Consider the following 18,438-nt stretch of genomic DNA (forward strand, 5'->3'; position numbering starts at 1 on the left):
GGCACAGTGGAGGGAGTCCTAGCTGAGAGGATCTCCATAATGATAAGATTTTAGATATTTATTCCTTCTTTTTCATCTTCATCCTCATATCTTTCATCCTTACCTTTCTCCTGACTCCTTCCATTATGAAAGAAAAAAGAAAGAGAGGAAGGAAGGAAGGTAATAAAAGAGGAGAAAGGAGAGAGGGAAGGAGGGAAGAAGGAAGGATGAAAGTAGAGCGGGAAGAAGGTTCCTTGACCTTGTCTCCCTCTTTAAGTTATTATACCACATTTTTTTTCCCACTGCTTTTATTTCCTAAACTCGATCCACTTGATTTCCTAAAATCCGGCTAGTTTCCTCACTGTTTCCTAAAACATCTCTCTCCAAAGTGTCTGTGGTTACCTCTTAATTGCCAAAACCGATGGCCTTTATTTTTTTACTTCCCAGTTCCTACCCTCCTGGGCGTTTCTGGGATAAGGTTTGACTACACCCTCCTTGGTGATAATCTTACTCCTCCCACGTATCTGATTCCTCCTTTTCCCTCTCCACCTCCTGCATGATAAGCGTGGGTGACCCCTAGGATATTTCCTCCACTCTTTTCTTTTGACCAAATCTCTCCCTTGGCTATCTTATCTATTCCCTTGTCTTGTCTGTGCAGCTGATTCTCAGATCTCTATATGCAGCTCCATATTCTCCCCAAGACCCGCTGGACATCTTTGCCCAGATTTCCCTTTGGGACTCCAAATTAAACACGTCCCAAACTAAACTCACTAGCATTTTCCTCCTAAAACCTGCTCCTCCCCACCATCTCAACTTCCTTATTTTTATTGCTGGTGCCATCTTCCTCCTAAATCACGGAGGTTCAAAACCTCAGCGTCCTCACTGATTCTGCCTTCTGGCTCAGCCCACTCCCACATACAGTCGGTTGTCAACCCTCATTCGTTCTACCTCCACAATTTTACTTCTTGAATCCACCCAGTTCTCTCCAGTCACCTGTTTCCCTTTTCCAGCCTCTCCCATCTACTGACGATGGACTTTTTCTCCATGTTACAGTATTCCAATACAGTATTCCTTATTACTCTACCCATCCTATCAATGCTGAACAACTCCCACCCTCACCCCCAACCACACTTATTTATAGTCTTGCCTCCTCCATTTGAATGTAAATTCCTTTAAGGCAGGGACTGGTTTTGCTTTTTCTTTTTTTCTGGTGCTTAACAAGGTGTTTGACACACAGTAAATTTAAAAATGCTTGTTGATTGATTGGTTAATGTATTTATCACATGGGCCAAGTAAAATTTATATTAAATAAAATTATCAATAAATTTTCTTTTATCTACAACAATATAACATCCAAATTTTTATGGCATGCCTAGCAAAATCTATAGCACACTCATGTGCCATGGCACATCCTTTGAGAGTTGAACATGACTTAAAAAGACATCTAATCCAGTACACACCTATGTAGGAATGCCTTTTACCACATGTCTAGCAGTCATTCGTTCTCTTAATTAAGAGCATCCAACTATGGAAAAGGTGTGTGGGGAGGGAAGCAGTCCTTTCCATATTTAAGCATCTTTTTTTCTAACAGTCAAAATTAATTCTTCTCAGGGGCAACTAGGTTGCACAGTGAATAGAGCTCTGGTCTTGGAGTCAGGAGGACCTGAGTTCAAATCCAGCCTCAAACACTTAACACTTACTAGCTGTGTGACCCTGGGCAAGTCATTTAACCCCAATTGCCTCACCAAAAAAAAAAAAATTAATTCTTCTCCCTGTAATGTCACCCATTATTGCTAGGGGCTGTCCTCTGGAGCCAAGTAAAGTGGGTCTGATCCTTCTTTTACAGGGTAGAAATGTCTAATGCTTGAAGACGGCTGTCATGTCCTCTCAAAGTGTTCTTTGGACTAGTGCGGTAAGAAGGAAGCACATAAAGAGAAAAGAACACATGGTTTGGAGTGAGCAGACCCGGGTTTGAGGTCTAGTTCTGCCAGTGATGGCCTTGAGCATGAAGGATTTGGATAAGAAAATCTCTGAGGCTCCCCTGGTTCCTTCAAATGGTCCTGGAACAACATGATTTCAGTTCCATTTTGTTCCCTGAAGGTACTCCAGTTTGTCCGTAGGCTTTCTAAAATGTGACACTCAGAATGAAACATAATATGCTTAGCCCTGACAAACAGCAGGCACCTAATAAACGTTTATTGATTTGATTGGTTGGTCTGACTAGGGCATATTATAATGGGCTGATCACCTTCCTCCTTCTGAACACTATGCTTTTCTTAAAGTAGCCTATAGTTAAGTATTTTGTATATGAGAAAAGAGTGCCAACCCTCCTCCACCCTTGTGACCACCACCAATGTAGACAATAAGCTTCATCTCTGAGCAGGTAAGGGATACCTGTGAGGTCCCATGTGGATTTTTGCCAGCAATATTTGTCTTCATAATCCATTTGAGGTGGCTCTTCCTGAGGATCATGGTCCCTCACCACAAACATTGTGTGTTTTTTTTGGTCTTTTAGGAATCTAGCTGTTGGAATTGGGATCCAGAATTTCCCTGAGGGCCTGGCTGTCAGCCTTCCACTTCGTGGTGCTGGATTCTCAACCTGGAGAGCCTTCTGGTAATGTCCACCCCCAAAGGATAGGGACTATGTCTGCTGTGGAACTGGATCAAATCAGCAATCACTGATTTGGATCAGTATTCAGGGTGTGAATAACCCAAGAGCATCTTCTCATGTGGAAGCATGAACCTTCTTCTTCTTCTCTTCTGTTCTGTACCCTCCAACCCACCCCCATGTTCTGCACCTCCTGCTGCTTGAGACTGGGAAATGGTATGTTTATCACTTTGAACGGGGAAGGTCCCCACTCTAGGGTTTCAAAGGGATGTGTGTTTCCCTTTAAAATGTCTCTCCCCCTCCCCCTCCCCCCAGTAAGCTGGATGAAATGGCAGACTGGAGAGGGGTTGAATGCTGGAACCCCAGCTGGAAGCTTAGGTCCCCCTCACCTGTAAGGCATGTGAGGTATTTAAGGAATGTTTCCCCTACAGCTGGAGGTTTAGTAGGTAGGTGCCCCATGGGTAGCACAGTTGCCCTTTCACTATTGGCTCCCTTTTGCTTCCAGGCTTATCTGTTTCAGGTATTTGTGTGTGTGTGGATGTGGATGTGGATGTGTGTTATTATTCTTTCTCTGTTTATAGACTCCCCTGATTATAAAAACTTGCACTTGCCCACGGGTGTGAGTTCAAGGTTCTCCCAACCATAAATGCATTTGGTACTTTCAAATGGAATCAACCCCAACTCTAACCCCAACCCTACCCTACCCTACCCTACCCTACCCTACCCTACCCCCTGCTCCTCCTCCCCTCCTCCCTTAGCTTGCTGAAACTGGGAAGTATCTCCTCCTCATCTCCAGAGATCAGAACCTCTCCCCTAATCTCTACCTGTGCCACCACTGATGACCAGACAAGGATATAGCAGCTACCAAATTTTCTTTTAAGTAAAAGGGGTGTGTTGGGGAGTGAGGATAGCATGAAATGGCCATGACCAATGAGGAGAATGATTTATTTGAATAGAAAGAAGAAAGCCCATGCTACCAGCTGGTAATGCAGAACTCAGCTGTTGTCCTGAGTTTATCAGTCTTCCAAAGGGAGAAGAAATCTTCCACCAGCTTAATAGAGAGATGAGCTCTGAGTCTTTGTCTTTGACAGATTGATGAAGGGGAACTCAAAGTTCTGGCTGCCCTATAGTCTGATTACACACACTCCTCGGGGTGAGTGGGAAGATTCATTCTCAGCTTCTAGTCAGGTTCCACTGTCTGTACCTAGAACTCACCAGATCACAGAGGAAGGGCCAGGGAAGTGAGCCAGCAGAGGTTGTGTGCCCACTTCCCTGTGCCTGCACTTTCTTCCTCTTGGTCAGATTACCAAGAAGTCTGCTTTTTCCATCTTCCAGCTTCTCTCTCTCCAAAGCCTCTAAAAAACAGTCCCAGAAAGCTACATTCCAAAGCCCATCACCAACTGGTAGATTCTTTAATCTCCATAGCAACACCATCCAGGTGTAGGGCTACACAAGGATGATCAGAGTGAATGCCATATTCTAAGGACTAGAAGGAATATTGAGAAATCACCCGGCTTACCTCCTTGCCTCCACTTGTGCCCAAATGGATTTATATCCTATTTACGGAGTCTACTAGAAAGAAAAAAAAAATTGTAACCTTCTGGTAACCTCACTATCAGGAATTCTTTCTTATGTCTATATCTACAATAACTTAGGCCTACATTATAAGATTTAGATCAAAAGGGACCTTAGAGACCATCTAGTCCAACATCCTCATTTTACAGATAAGGAAACTGAGGACCAAAGATGGGTAGTTACCTGTCCAAGGTCACATAGGTAGTAAGCAACCTTTTCAAGGCCTATACTCAAGGGAAACAGAAAACAGCTAATCTCTCACCTTCTAAATTAGAAGCACATTTTGATTTGAAGACCACTGCAAAGTCATGAAAGTGTTCTGGGCTTCATAAGTCAGAAGACCTAGATGCAGATTCTGCCTCAGAGACTTACCCACTTTGTGAGCCCAGAACTAGTCACTAAACTTGTACATACTTCAGGCAATGCCCAAGGCCTTATTTGTTAATTCACAGGCTGGTGAAAGTTCGTCCCTCAATGGGAGCTTCCCATGCCGATGAAGTCATAAAATGGAAGACTGTTCTTGTCTTTCCAGAGTAAGTCAAGTTCATAAAGATCCCAATAATCAATGATCTCATACCTAAAATTTGCAAAAAGCTTTCACATTTTTCTTGCTGTGCTTTGTAATCTATTGCTCATTGCCTACTCACAACCTCACTGCTTGTGGAGGAGTATTGCTCCTGTTTTATGGATGGGAATAATCTGTAAAAGTGAGATAAATCCTAGAAAAACAAAGTGATTTCTGCCAAAATGAATTTTCCTAAAGTTGACATCTGACTCTCATTCTCTGTCTCTGTCTCTCACAGTCTCACACACACACACACACACACACACACACACACACACCTCTTCAGTAAACTTAGCACTGTATTTCCAGGAGCAAATAGAAAATTATCCAGTGGTTCTCTGAAGCCCTTCTCACTTGGCCATTTCCTATCTTTCCAGTTTTCTCACACTTGTCTCCCCCTCTAGACATCCTACAAGCCAGCTACACCTGTAGAAACTTTCTGTGATTTGAACATGACAGTCAACAAGCTTTTATTAAGCACCCACTATGTGCCAGGTGCTATGCTAAACACTTATCTCCTGACTTTGTACTTTTTCACTGGCTGAACTGGAATTCTAATACCCAGAATACTTTCTTTCTTTACTTCCAACTCCTAGATTCCTTCAAAAGTCAGCTCAAATCTTACCTTCTGAAGCACTTAACCCAGTGCCTGGAGCATAGCAGGTATTTAATAATGCTTTTTTTTTTTGTTTTTAGAATTTATTTTTTAAATTTATTTTAAACTTAAGAACAAAATAAGAAAAGAAAAAAAAAGTCCATATACATTGCAGAACATGAGAGGATTCAATATAGAACAATAAATTTCCATTTCAAGAAAACTGATATAAATAAATAGTACACATTGTTTTCAAAGCTGTCCAGCTTTTCTTTCCTTCCTTTTGTTCTCTGCTATGTACTTTTTACTTTATTTTTCCCCTCCCTCCCCCATAAGAAGGTTACAATTAAGCATAGATATATATAGATAGATAGATACATACATACATATATACACATACATATATACATATACCCATATATAGACACATAAGCATATACATGGATATCCATAAACATACACATATACATATGCAAGGCTGTACTATGCTTAATTCCACTTATCATCTGTTTCTCTGAAGGTGGATAGCATCTTCTTTCATAGGTCCAAGTTTTTGCATGTTTTTCTAAATCAACCAGCTCATCATTTCCTACACCACAGCAATATTCCAACTGAATCACATTGTATCTGAGATATTGTCTATGAGAGCTTTTTCCTCCAATTTTCTGCATTCCTTCTATTGTTGGCTGCATAGGTTTTATTTATACAAGAAAGTTTTAATTTAAAATAATCAAAGTTATCCATTTTACACTTCAATAATACTCTCACTTTATACTGTGGTTTAAGGTTTGACACTACTGAATCTGCTTCCTTTACATCTTTTTTTCCCCTGGTTTCTTTGAAGTTCCTGACCTTTTGTTCTTCTAAATGAATTTTGTTATTTTTTCTAACTCAGTAAGTTTTTTTTTAGTAATTTGATTGGGATGGCATTACTTAAATAGATTACGTAAAATTGTCATTTTAAAAATTATATTGGCTTTACCTACCCATGAACAATAAATATTACTTCATTTATTTAGATCTAACTTTACTTGTATGAAAAAGTTTTTTATGTTTATATTCATATAGTTCCTGTCTGTTTTGGCAGGTATACTCTCAGGTATTCTATACTGTCTAGTTATTTTAAATAGTCTAATAAAACAATATTGAATACTGTGGCAGACTCATAGTGTAGTTTCTCTATTTTTCTCTTTTGATTAAATCTATTTTAGCTTTAACTTTATCTGAAAGTGTGACTACCCCTAATTTTTTCATATGATTTCTACCTTTATTTTACATTTGTGTGTATCTCTCATTTTTATAGCACTTCCTGAAAGCAACATATTGTTGAATTCAGTTTTTTAATCTGCTGTCAGTTTCCATTTTATGGGTAAATTCATCCTCTTCACATTCTAAACTATACTTACTTGTATATTTTCTTCCTTCCTATTTTTCCTCACTATCCTTCTCACCCTATTCCTGTCCCTCCTCACTCTTCTGCTTTACTTCTACCTGGTACCTTGCCCTCCTATTCCATAACCTTCCCACTTCTCCAAGAATCCCTTCCTTAGCCTCTTTCCCCCCAACCTATCCCCTAACCCTTTTACTTCTTTCTGAATTTGGAAGACTTTTATACCCTTCTAGATACACACACACACACACACACACACACACACACACACACACACACGTTGTTCCCTCTCTAACCCATTCCCAATGAGAGTAAGGTTTCAGTACTACGCACCCTGCCCCTTCCAAGTTCTTCTGTATCAATTTTCCCATTTTTGCCTCATTTGTATGAAATAATTGATCCTTTTTACCTCTCCCTACACAGTTTTATTTTTTTTAGCATTGCCCCATCATACTCAGCTCAGCCCAAGCCTTTCTTTCAAACTACCCAAATAGAAATAACAGTCATGAAAGAACTGATAATGTTTTCATATATAAGAAGTAAACAATTTAGCCTTCTTGAGTCCCTTATAATTGCTCTTTAACGTTTACTATATATTTTTCCTGGATGTTATATATCAAATTTTCCCTTAAGTTCTGCTGGTTGTGTCACAAATACCTGAAAATCTTTCAGTTTGTTAACTATCCATTTTTTTTTCATTCAGCATTATACTTAACTTTGCTAGGTAAATTACCCTTGGCCATAACCCCAGCTCTTTTGCTGTATGAAACATAGTATTCTAAGATCTCTGGTCCTTCAATGCTAGATCTTGGGTAATACTTACTGTAGCTCCATGATACTTAAATTGATTTTTTCTTGTTGCTTCCAGTATTTTCTCCTTAACCTGGGAGTTTTGAAACTTGGCTATGATATTCTTATAAGTTTTCTTCCTGGGATCTCTTTCAGGTGGTGATCTGTGGATTTTTTCTATTTCAGCTTTGCCTTTTTGTTCTAGAATTTCAGGTCAATTTTCCTTGATTATCTCTTTTAATATTATATCAAGATTCCTTTTTTTATCATAATTTTAAGGCAGATCGACTATTCTTAAATTATTTCTCCTCGATCCTTTTTTTTTTAAGCAATTGGAGTTAAGTGACTTGCCCAGGGTCACACAGCTAGTAAGTGTCAAGTGTTTGGTCTGATGCCAGATTTGAACTCAGGTCCTCCTGACTTCAGGGCTGGTGCTCTATCCACTGCACCACCTAGCTGCCCCCCCCCCCAGTCTTTTCTTTAAATCAGTTGTTTTTCTGATGAAATGTTTCACATTCTCTTCTATTTTTTCATTCTTTTGCTTTTGTCTTATTATTTGTTTGTGTCTTAGAATGCTGTTAGCTTCCTTTTGCCTAGTTCTGGTTTTCAAGAATTATTTTCTTCCTTAAGTTTTTGGTTCTCTATCTCAGGTTGGATAATTTTCTTTTCACATTTTTTTTTAAATTTTCTTGGATTGCTCTTACTTTTTTTTCCTAATTGTTCCTTGATCTCTCTTATTTGATTTTTTTTGGGGGGGGGGCAGCGAGGCAGTTGAGTTAAGTGACTTGCCCAGAGTCACACAGCTAGTAAATATCAAGTGTCTGAGGCTGGATTTGAACTCAGGTCTTCCTGATTCCAGGGCCAGTGCTTTATCCACTGCGCTACCTAGCTGCCCCACGCTTATGTGATTTTTAAAGTCCTTTTTAAGTTCTTCTAAAACATCTTTTTAAATTTGGGACCATTTCTCACTGAAAAAGGAGTGCTTTTTTAGCTCCATTATCTTCCTCTGAACAAGAACCCAGATCTTCTCTATCCTCATAGTAGCTATCTATAGTTGGGTTTTCTCCTTTACTTACTGATTTTTTTTTTATTTTTTTTCTTGTTTTGTCTTGTTTTTAGCAGCTATTAATGTGATCAAGTTCTAGTTCCAAGGTATGGAGAATGATGCCCCAAGTCTCAGGTCCTTCTTACTGTTATCTTCTGAGGTCTGTCTTGGGGCTCAACCTTGGGCTCTCCTCTCTATTTCTAAGCCACAGCTACAGCCCTCAGTAATGCTGTCCTGCAAATGATCTTGTCCCTCTGGTGACTGTAAACCATAGCTGCCCTCTCTTCCCTAGAAATGAATCCAGAGATTCTGCTCCCCTGCAAGTGCCCACAGCCAGGAAGGTCCCTGCCCCTCAGTACCGCACTCACCAGGTCTATGCTAGCTCCTCCCTGCAGCCACAGCCCAGGATGTATCTGGTCAGCACAGCTGTGCTTGGCGTCCCTTGACAGGGGAAGTTGCTTCAGTCTTCTCCTCAGCGCTGAGATTAGAGTGTCTAAGGCTGAGGCTGCCTCCCAACCCCAGCTGCCCCCAGGACTTGTTGTTTGTTGATTCTGCAGTCAGTCTGGAGGTGTTTGCACTTCACTCAGGCCAAATCTTCACCCCTGGAGGTCGGGTCTTTCCTGGGGCCTAATTAGGTTGTCTTAGGAGAACAACTGCTTTACCCTGACTTTTGTTTATTTCTGCTGTTCTACCTTCCCTCTGAGGCAATGTTCTTTTTCTGTGGAGGAAATTTGGAGAGCCAAAAGTTTTCTGATCTACTCTGCCATCTTCCCCTACTAAATGCTCATTGGCTAACTATAGGAGGCTTTCCCCAGTCTCTGCTCCAGCCTCCCACTCCCCTCTGAGATTATCTTCCATTCATGTATGTGTTTTGTTGTACTTAGTAATTTGCACGTGCTTCCCTTCCCCTTCCCCCATTAGAATGTGAGTTCCTATTGGTCAAGGATGGAGGTTTTTGACTTTCTTTGTCTCTCCAGCACTTACTTAGCATAGTACCTGACTAACATCAAATACTTATTGACTTGAGGTCTTATAGGTTATAAGAATAGAGCCCAGGTCTCATGACCTTCTAGCTAAGGGCTTTTTTTGTGAGACCACATATGTCTTAGTTCTATCCCCCTTTTAAGGATAGTTTGATGTTTTAGGGCACTCTTCCCACAGGAACACTCAGTGGGCTTTAGGGGATAGTGATTTTAAGGAAAGAGGAAACAATACCTGCATGCATATTGTTTTCTCCCAGTAGAATGTAACCTCCATGAGGGCAGGGCTGTTTTCATTTCTGCCTTTAAATTCCCCATATCTTGCAGTTACTGGCACATGGTGGGCACTTAACTTGTTGAACTGAGTTGAGAGTTGAGTTGGGAGCACTGACAGTCATCCCTGACTAGTGAAGCCACATCAAGAAAGGAGGAAGCTGGGGATTGTGGTCAGTTTTCAGACCTTGAGCTCCAACATTTTCCCCTCCCTTTAGTCTGGGCTCAAAGTCAAACCTACTTTTTCTTGAAGTGAAAAAGCCAAGGGTATGAACTCTCTGTAAACCATGGGACAGCAAGGCTGCTGGTCTTTGTTTCAAGGGTATGGAGAAAAAATTAGAGGTCAAAGCCAGGGCAGGGAGAACTCTCTTCCTGGGAGTGTTCTCTGTAGTAAAAATCAGCACCACCTCAGTGCTTATAGGCTCGTGTAGCCAGGTAACCAAAATCTGCCCCAGAGTTGGGGAGAGGAAAAGATTTTAGCCTCAAACTACTGCCTCCTTTACCCTCATAAAGCAACTCCCTCCCATTTTACAGATGGGATGACTGAGGCTGCACACAGCTAGGAAGCAACAAAACTAGGTCTCCTGACTCCTCTTCCAGCATTCTGTCTGCAAGAGGTGTCACTTTATCTGAGGCCCAGACTGTGGCGTAAGTTATCGATGCCCTGGCAGCAATACCCACCTAGATGTGTCCTTCACAGCACAAGGCAGAGAACATGTTGTGACACCGTTGGGGATTTCCAGGAACCTCTGCTCAACTTGGAATAGTCATTGTCCCTTGAGATAGTCACATAAAAAAGGAATTCAAGATTAGGGGAATTTGGGCACCCACTCAGATGCCAGCCACCTAGTGGCATTGAAATGACCCCAAGTTCTCAAAGGATATGTCAGCAAAGTACAGGTCCTTGCAGAGTCTAACAGATTGGAAAGGACTAAAACTGAGACTTTGTCTGCTGTCCAAAGACCAGCTTGCTAAGGGCAGAGAGGCTCACCACTTTTAAGCACCACCAGGGGATGAATTCTTTTGCCAGAATGAAAGACAACAATAATACCAACTGGCGTTTATATGGTGCTTTAAGGTTTGCGAAGCCCTTTGTAAATATGATCTTATTTTATCTTCACAACAACTCTAGGAGCTCGGTGATATTATCATTCTCATTTTACAGATGAGAGGCAGACAGCAGTGAAATGACTTGCCCAAGGTCATACAGCTAGATTTTAACTTGTGTGTTCCTGACTCCAGATCCAGGGCTCTCTTCGTGATGGCGCCCTTCACTGCCCTTGAGACAGGTAGTGTTGGGTAGCAGACAGGAGGCTGGCGGGGGCCAGGAAGACTTCCATGCAAGTCCACATATGCTGGCTGTGTGAACGAGGGAAGCCACTTAACTTTTCGGCATCCCAGGCAGTTCTCTCATTCAGCTATCTGCCTCAGTGGAGGAAATTTCCACTCCAGGAGTTCTCCCCCAGTGATGAAATCACAGATCTGTACCAAAAAGAACCAAAAGGGACCTATGAGAAAACACAAAGGAGAAGCCTGTAACCAAGGGGAAATTGTAGGATGAAGGAAGAGCAAGGCAGGAGCAGTAGTCAAAAGGCAAAAATGGGGATTTTCTAATCTGTGTGATCTCAGGAAGCTCACTTAACCTCTCTGGGCTTCCCTTTCCTTATCTGTAAAATGAGGGCCTTAGACCTCTGAAATCCCCTTTCAGCTCCAAATTTATGCCCCTATAAACTGGATGCTCCTAATCAGGCTTTTCTGAGGCCATTCTGAAATTTGGATATGAGGGAGGGAAGGAACTATCTTGGGTTGAAGTGGGAAAAGTACTTAAATGACTGGTTCTGTGAGAAGCTAAAAATGAAATGTATCTTTTAGATTTTAAAAAAATGGACATCCTTATTTTTTTCTTAGCAACCATCAACATATGCAAATATTAAAAATTCAAGAATTTTTAAAGTGAATTCAAACAAGCATCTATGACATTCAAGGTCCTCTGCTCCCCAGTGAGGATCCAGGTACAAAATCAACAGTGTCTGGCTCCTGAAGGAGCTTAGATTCTACTGTAAACAACCGTACCTAAACTGAAAAGCTTCCATTATTTATACTTTTTAAAGAAAAGATTGTAGAAAGTTAATATTTTTAATAAGGTACTTACCAAAATGTCCCATTTGCCCCTTCACCTCTCTGAACACTTTTGGTGCCTGTGGCTTTTTATGGATTTTGCTGCTGTCATTATTTACACAGTTGTATATAGCTTTCTGATTCTGTCAACTTCGAAAGGTCCTCATTTCTTTAGAATCTTTGTATTTGTCAAAGAATAATGATTTAACTCCAACCATTTAAAAATTTTGTTTTTTATAACAAAGCACCCATGGGGAATGAAGGAGAATATCATAATGAAGTGTGTGGTTTTTTTTAATTTCTTAGAGGAAGATGTGAAATAAAGCTGTCTTTGCAGAGGATTTTTTTCTTCTTTCCTTCAGAGTCCAGATCCTTGACTTGGTCCATTCAGAGTGTCCCTCTTAACTGAAGCTACTCTTAGGTATACCTTTCCTGATGCACTGATCCCACACAGCCCTTCTGTGTTGGCCAGTTGCCCAAGGAGAGGAGCAACAGGAAATTGGCAATGCAAAAGTCTTGATGCAAGTGGGGCTCTGTGGCACAGAGAAGGGCCAGGTGTCCACACTCTACCCTGAGCAGCCTGGATCTTGTCTCTCTCTCCTCACAGGTTCGGCCAGTTGAGTGGCATGGTGGAGCCAGTGGCTGGGATCTTTGGTGCTTTCTCTGTGGTCCTAGCTGAGCCCATCCTTCCTTATGCTTTGGCCTTTGCAGCTGGTGCCATGGTCTATGTAGTCGTTGATGACATCATTCCTGAAGCCCAGACCAGGTTTGGAAACTACCTTGTCCTCCACTCATTTCTTCTGAATCTTCTTACTTCTATTCCAGTTCTCTTTCTTCTCTACCCTGTCATGCTGCTGTACTAGCTTCAATCTTATGTGTGTTCTTGGGGCCACTTGGGATATAAAAGAAAATGGAAAAGGCCAAGGGGCTGCTATTGGCCATACAGATAAGCACAGGCCTAGGGCTTAGGAAAAATCAGGCTGTGAACCTAATGAGAGGCAGAAGTGTGAGACAAAGAGAAATGGAATACACTGTCTTTTACTTAGTCATTTTCTGTTGGCAAGTCACGGGAGAATTGGGCATGGGGACAAAGTAAAAGGAGCCAGAGCAGAAAAGGGGGTGAAATTAACTTGAAGAAGAGCATTTAGAAATAAGAAAAAGGCCAGTGGTGGTTTGAGGGATTTGGGGGAAAGGGGAGAGGTTGGATGGCTGCAAAGAGTACACCAGTCCAGACTACTTCATGCCTTTGGGAAGGAATTGCTCTGTTGGAGTGGTGGGAGGGGGGGAAAGGAAAGATTGCTTTTCCGATTCAAAACTTTCTCAAAATTGATCCTTTCCCTTCCCAGTGGTAATGGGAAACTAGCATCCTGGACCTCCATCCTGGGATTTGTGGTGATGATGTCACTGGATGTTGGCTTGGGCTAATGCCAAGGAATCTTCAGCTTTAAACATGACAGAACAAGGAAGGAGGTGGCAGTTGACTTCAGTGGAACCAGGAACATAATTCTCCAGAAGTGGATTTTTATTTTTACTTTTTTAATTTGGGTTTTAAATCTTGTTCTCCTTCCCTTCTCTGATTCATCTTAGCATCCCATATAGCCAGTCATTAATCTGATTGCTTCTTAATTACAACATGATTCTTGTTATTTTTATTTTGAGGGGAATGTTGATGTTGTTGGAATTGTAAGATGGCTTGGAATTCTGGATTTTTGTTCAGCTACTAAGCAGATTCTTCGCTCAGTGGGGTTGGCGGTGAGTGACATATCAGAAAGGCTACCATCAGGAGATCGGTCTTGTGTAAGATTTCTCTTTGCCTAAGGTTCTGCTCACATTTGTTGGACATGATCTCATCCCTATCCCCTCGGACTTGTACCTCTAGCGTGGATGGGACTCCCGAAGGTAACCTCAGAAATGGGATACCCTGTGAACCAAGAGGTGAGCTTCTGAGCACCCTACCCCCTCCCATACACACACACATACTAAGGACTCAAAAGAGGGATGCCAGGTAGCCTTTTGTCTCTTCCTTCTACATCTTCACCGTCTTTGATCCTGGGGCCTTGAAGAGCTTTTATGCCACCTACCAATACTGAATTCAACCAGGAGCAGAACTGGAATGTCACTTAGACAACATGGCCTACTTGCTAAGGCCAAAACAAGAAGTTTTCTACCTTGGTACATACCCTTCCCCACCTTTTCTAAGGGAGGTGGGATCAGGGAGAGGGATAAAGCCAAGGGAAAATAGACTGGGTATTCTGTTTTTTTAAAAAGCAAGAGGAGCTATTGAAGTTAAAGAAAACAGATCAAACTGTAATCATTTGGGGTCTGCAATGGAAAGGGCAGTACAGTAGCTTGCCTGGTTTTCAACTTCTGCAGTACCTGTTAGTCTAATCAAAGAGAGTTGTGGTCTCAATAGCTTATTTATCTATCCATGCTGTTTGCCGATTCCCTGAGCCATCCCCACATAACCCCCAATTTTCGAAGCTTACTTAGACCATTTCCATTAATGAGGACAAGGAGACACTGGAAACCTATTATAACACAAATTCTTTATTTGACCAATATAAGGGGGCCTCTGGAGCCAGCTATGGAAGACCTTTTGGAATTTTGTCCTGTACTTCCTCCCCAGTTCCTTCCACGCACACATATTAGATCAGCCCCAGGAGGTAATTTTGTACCCTGACCCTACAGCCACTACACTGAATAAGCCAGCTTTGATGAGGGTTGTTACAGAAGGAAGAGTTTTGGGGTTTTTTGTTTTGTTTTCAAGTTTCCAAAAACACAATTAGACAGACTGTGCTCTTGAAATATCTCCAACCTGCAGAATGACTTGTTATAACAGGTCAGAAACCAGTCTTGTCCGTCACAGGTAAAGGTTTTCAGACAAAGAGTGATGGGGCTTGTCTGATTCACCCACAGCCAGAGGGTGGTAAGGTGAAGAAGGTTTGAGAAATGACCCAGACTACTCTCTCAAGGACCTGTGGTTGTCTTTAGCCAAAGGAATGGGTTCCATAGATGACTTTGGATAGGCTCAGCTGAGATTCAGATCATCAGCTGGGTGCCCGGGCATCATATTGGCAGCTCCCACTTTGTAAGTTTACATGTGTAATGTTGACAGTTTCTGAATGTTCTCTCCACACCCCCACCACCGCCAACCTCACACCATGCCCCTTGACCCCCAAACCCAAGAAGACTGCCTTGCTTTGTAAAAATGCAAGACTTCTGAGGCTGGCCCTCAACCTGGGCCCATTTCTGTGCTCCCAAACTGAAGGCCTGTTGGAGAGGGGAAGGGGGTGTTGGGTCAAGATTAATTTGTTTGGTGGATGGTGTTTTGTTTTTGTTTTTGTTTTGTTTTTTACTTTGTGTATAGTTCTGCAAAATGCTGTTTCCAATGGACATGACCTTGTAACTGTGATTAATTTCAATAAAGGGGGTATTAAGAGTTGGAACAGATGGTCCCTGTCACATATTCAGCCCTTCTTTCTATGACTTTTCTTTTGTCTTTTAATTAACTTCGAGAATATGGGACAAGCAAGTTAGAAGGAGCTCAGGTCGACTTGGGAAGACAGAAAATGCACATAAATGAAATATGAGAACATACATATAATACAAAACAGCATTTTGATAAGGCTCTGCCATTTATTACCTGTGTGGCCTTAGACAAGTTATTTCCCTTTCCTGGGCCTCAGTCTCCTCATCTGTAAAATGAACCAAATGACCTCTAAGGTCCCTTCCAGCAGTAAAATATAAGAACAGAAGGTATAAAGCCGCATATGGACTAATTAAACATGTAAGGGATACAGGCAGAGCAACCAGAATTGGGTGAGGTCCATCAGGGAAAACTCCATGAAGGAAGTAAATTTCAAGCCAGATCCTGGAAGAGACCCTTATTTGGAAGGCTTCAGGCAGACAGAATGATTCCTTGTTGATTATGTTGTAGTCAGGATTCCTTTCAGATAGGTGTTGAATCTGATGGCCGATGAAGGCCCTCCCAACTTTAAAATCTGTGAGATAGGAGGAGTATAAAGGATGAGGCAAAGGGCGTCTTAAAGTCTCAATCCCTGATGTCTGGAAGAGTAAGCTCTCAGGGGCAGCTAGGTAGTGCAGTGGATAGAGCACCAGCCCTGAAGTCAGGAGGACCTGAGTTCAAATGTGGCCTCAGACCAAACACTTGACACACTTACTAGCTGTGTGACCTTGGGCAAGTCACTTAACCCCAATTGCCTGAAAAAAAAAAGTAAGCTCCCAAAGGGTAAGACTCATGACATGCTGGACAAAACACTGCATCTAGTAGGCACCATAGAAAATTATTATTGGTGGTGGATGACACCAAGAGCCCTGCTCACAAAATCATAAGACCAGTTCTTCATTTTTCCGTCCCTCCCCCCAATACCCACACACACACACAGAGTCACACATTGTCAGTCAGCTGCTTCTAGGATCTTCCCTTGATGCTGTTACTGGATCCAGCTTAATTTATTCTCTGAATAGTCCCAGTATCCTCCAGTACTGTACAAACTCAGAAAAAAGAACTAAACATGGTCCCCTTCATTTCTGACCCTTCCACCCTCAAGGACTGAGACAGCTTCCTAACCAATCCATCCAAGGTCTGGTGGCACAGCTGAAAAACCAACACTAGGACAGTCACGGAAGCCAAATTTCTTATCTCTGTGTCTCTCCCCGCACCCCTTTGCCCTGAGGGAGTGGAGATTGTGAGAGTGATGGACGGCTCTGTTGTGCCACTGAGCCACAAGATGCTCCTGGGTACTAAGCCAAACTTGAAGTCTGGATGTAGCCCAATAGAACAGAATGGTGTGGTGGAAAGAAAACTGTCAAAGGACATGAGGTAAATCCCCATTCTGCTACTTCTAACCTGTGGACAAATCACTGAACCTCCTTGAATCTGTTTCCTCATATGTAAAATGAAGAAATTGGACCAGATGACCTCTCTAAAGTTTCTCCCAACTTAAAATCTGTGAACCTAGGGGGCGGGAAGGGTAGAGGAAGCAGACATTACCACACTAAATGACCTTGGCTGATCATCAGAGGGTTCTCCATACGTGCTTCACAAATGTTTGTTGGATTTAATTATATTTTTTTTTTGCTGTGCTTATCGTTTACTGACTTGTTCAAAGCTTTTGATTCCAAAAACCCAAAATAGATTTAAAATTTTTTTCTCAATTATATGTCAACAAAAATTTTGAACATTCATTTTTTAGAACTTTGAGCTCCAAATTCTCTCCTTCCTTCTCTCCTCTCTCCTTCCCCCTGAGAAAGGCAAGCAATTTGACACAGATTATACTTGTGCAGTCATGTAAGACATTTGTTGGATTTAATTTAAACCAACAGACAGGCAGTCACTTTGAGTTGTTTCAGGTAATAGGAAGAGAATAAGCATTTCTTAAGATCCTACTGTGTGCCTGGCACTGTGGTAAGTGCTTTACAAATATCATCTCATTCAGTCTTCATAACAATCCCTTGAGGTAGGTGTTATTATTATCCCCATTTTACAGCTGAGGAAACGGAGGCAGGCAGAAGTTAAGTGACTTGTCCTGGGTCACACAGCTAAGTGTCTTGGGCTGGATTTGAACTCAGGTCTTTCTCATTCCAAGCCCAGCACTCTATCCCCTGGGACACCTAGGGCACGAATTGGGGGAGGGGATGGGGGTTTTAAATTTCTTTTAGGAAGGCATAAGGAATTCCAGATTGTATAAACAGGTAGTTAGAACAAGAAAGGCCTGAGTCCAAGTTCCAGCTGCTGCTATGCTGTGAATTCAAAGGAGCATCTTAATCAGTTTCTCCAAACCACAAATTTTCCTCCTTGGAAAACAAATTCTTTTTGGGATCAGTGGATAATCTTGACAAGATAGCCAGCAAAGCTGAGAGGGTCCCAGAGTTCTGTTTTCGCTTTTTTTTTTTTTTTTGGTCCTTTTTTCAAGATAAGCTCACCCAGGACGCATTCAGTAAACCATTACCAATTGGACTGAATTGAACCAAACTCAGTGACCCTCGTCTTATTACTGTAATGCCTTGTTCTAACAGACTTAGACAGTAAATGAATACTCTGCTGACAATTGTGACCTCACCCCCTACTTGACTGGGAAAATTGACGTCTTCAGGCCAGACTCCTTAATCTTCCTTTGCATCAGCAGTGCATTCAATCTCTTCACCTTTTCTCTCCTCTCCTGTCTCAGCTTATTCAACAGCTTATTTACTTCCCTCTGGAAGACTTCTTTTGGTTTATTTTTGCTTTTTGGTGAGGCAATCAGGGTTAAGTGACTTGCTCAGGGTCATGCTAGACTTCTAAAGGGTGTCCCTAGGTCTAGTCCCTCTTCTCCCTGCTCTAATCCATTTGGCACACCACTAGCAGATTAATCTTAGGGAAAAAACATCTTGTCGCTGCTCAAAAACATTCAGTGGCTCCCCACTGCCAAACAATCTTAGCCTGGCATTTGAGGTCACCTTTGGCTCCTACCTACCTTCCCACCTTCTGCTCCCACCCACATCCTGTACTTTAGGCAGAC

The 18,438-nt window shown here is 41.9% G+C and overlaps 1 protein-coding gene across 3 annotated transcripts in view; it reads left to right on the forward strand.

Moving 5' to 3' along the window:
- The window catches only part of SLC39A11 (solute carrier family 39 member 11), a 496,966-nt gene extending 481,598 nt beyond the window's left edge, over positions 1–15,368 (forward strand). For all 3 annotated transcript variants that reach the window (XM_027873289.1, XM_027873287.1, XM_027873288.1), the window contains exons 8-10: positions 2,495–2,593; positions 12,525–12,683; positions 13,264–15,368. In XM_027873289.1, coding sequence (XP_027729090.1) covers positions 2,495–2,593; positions 12,525–12,683; positions 13,264–13,342 — 337 coding nt within the window. In that variant the 3' untranslated portion in view covers positions 13,343–15,368. The remainder of the gene's footprint in view (positions 1–2,494; positions 2,594–12,524; positions 12,684–13,263) is intronic.
- The last annotated feature ends 3,070 nt before the right edge of the window (positions 15,369–18,438 follow it).

The sequence above is a fragment of the Vombatus ursinus genome, unplaced genomic scaffold (assembly GCF_900497805.2).
Source record: "Vombatus ursinus unplaced genomic scaffold, bare-nosed wombat genome assembly UNPS02014801.1, whole genome shotgun sequence".
Taxonomy (NCBI): domain Eukaryota; kingdom Metazoa; phylum Chordata; class Mammalia; order Diprotodontia; family Vombatidae; genus Vombatus; species Vombatus ursinus.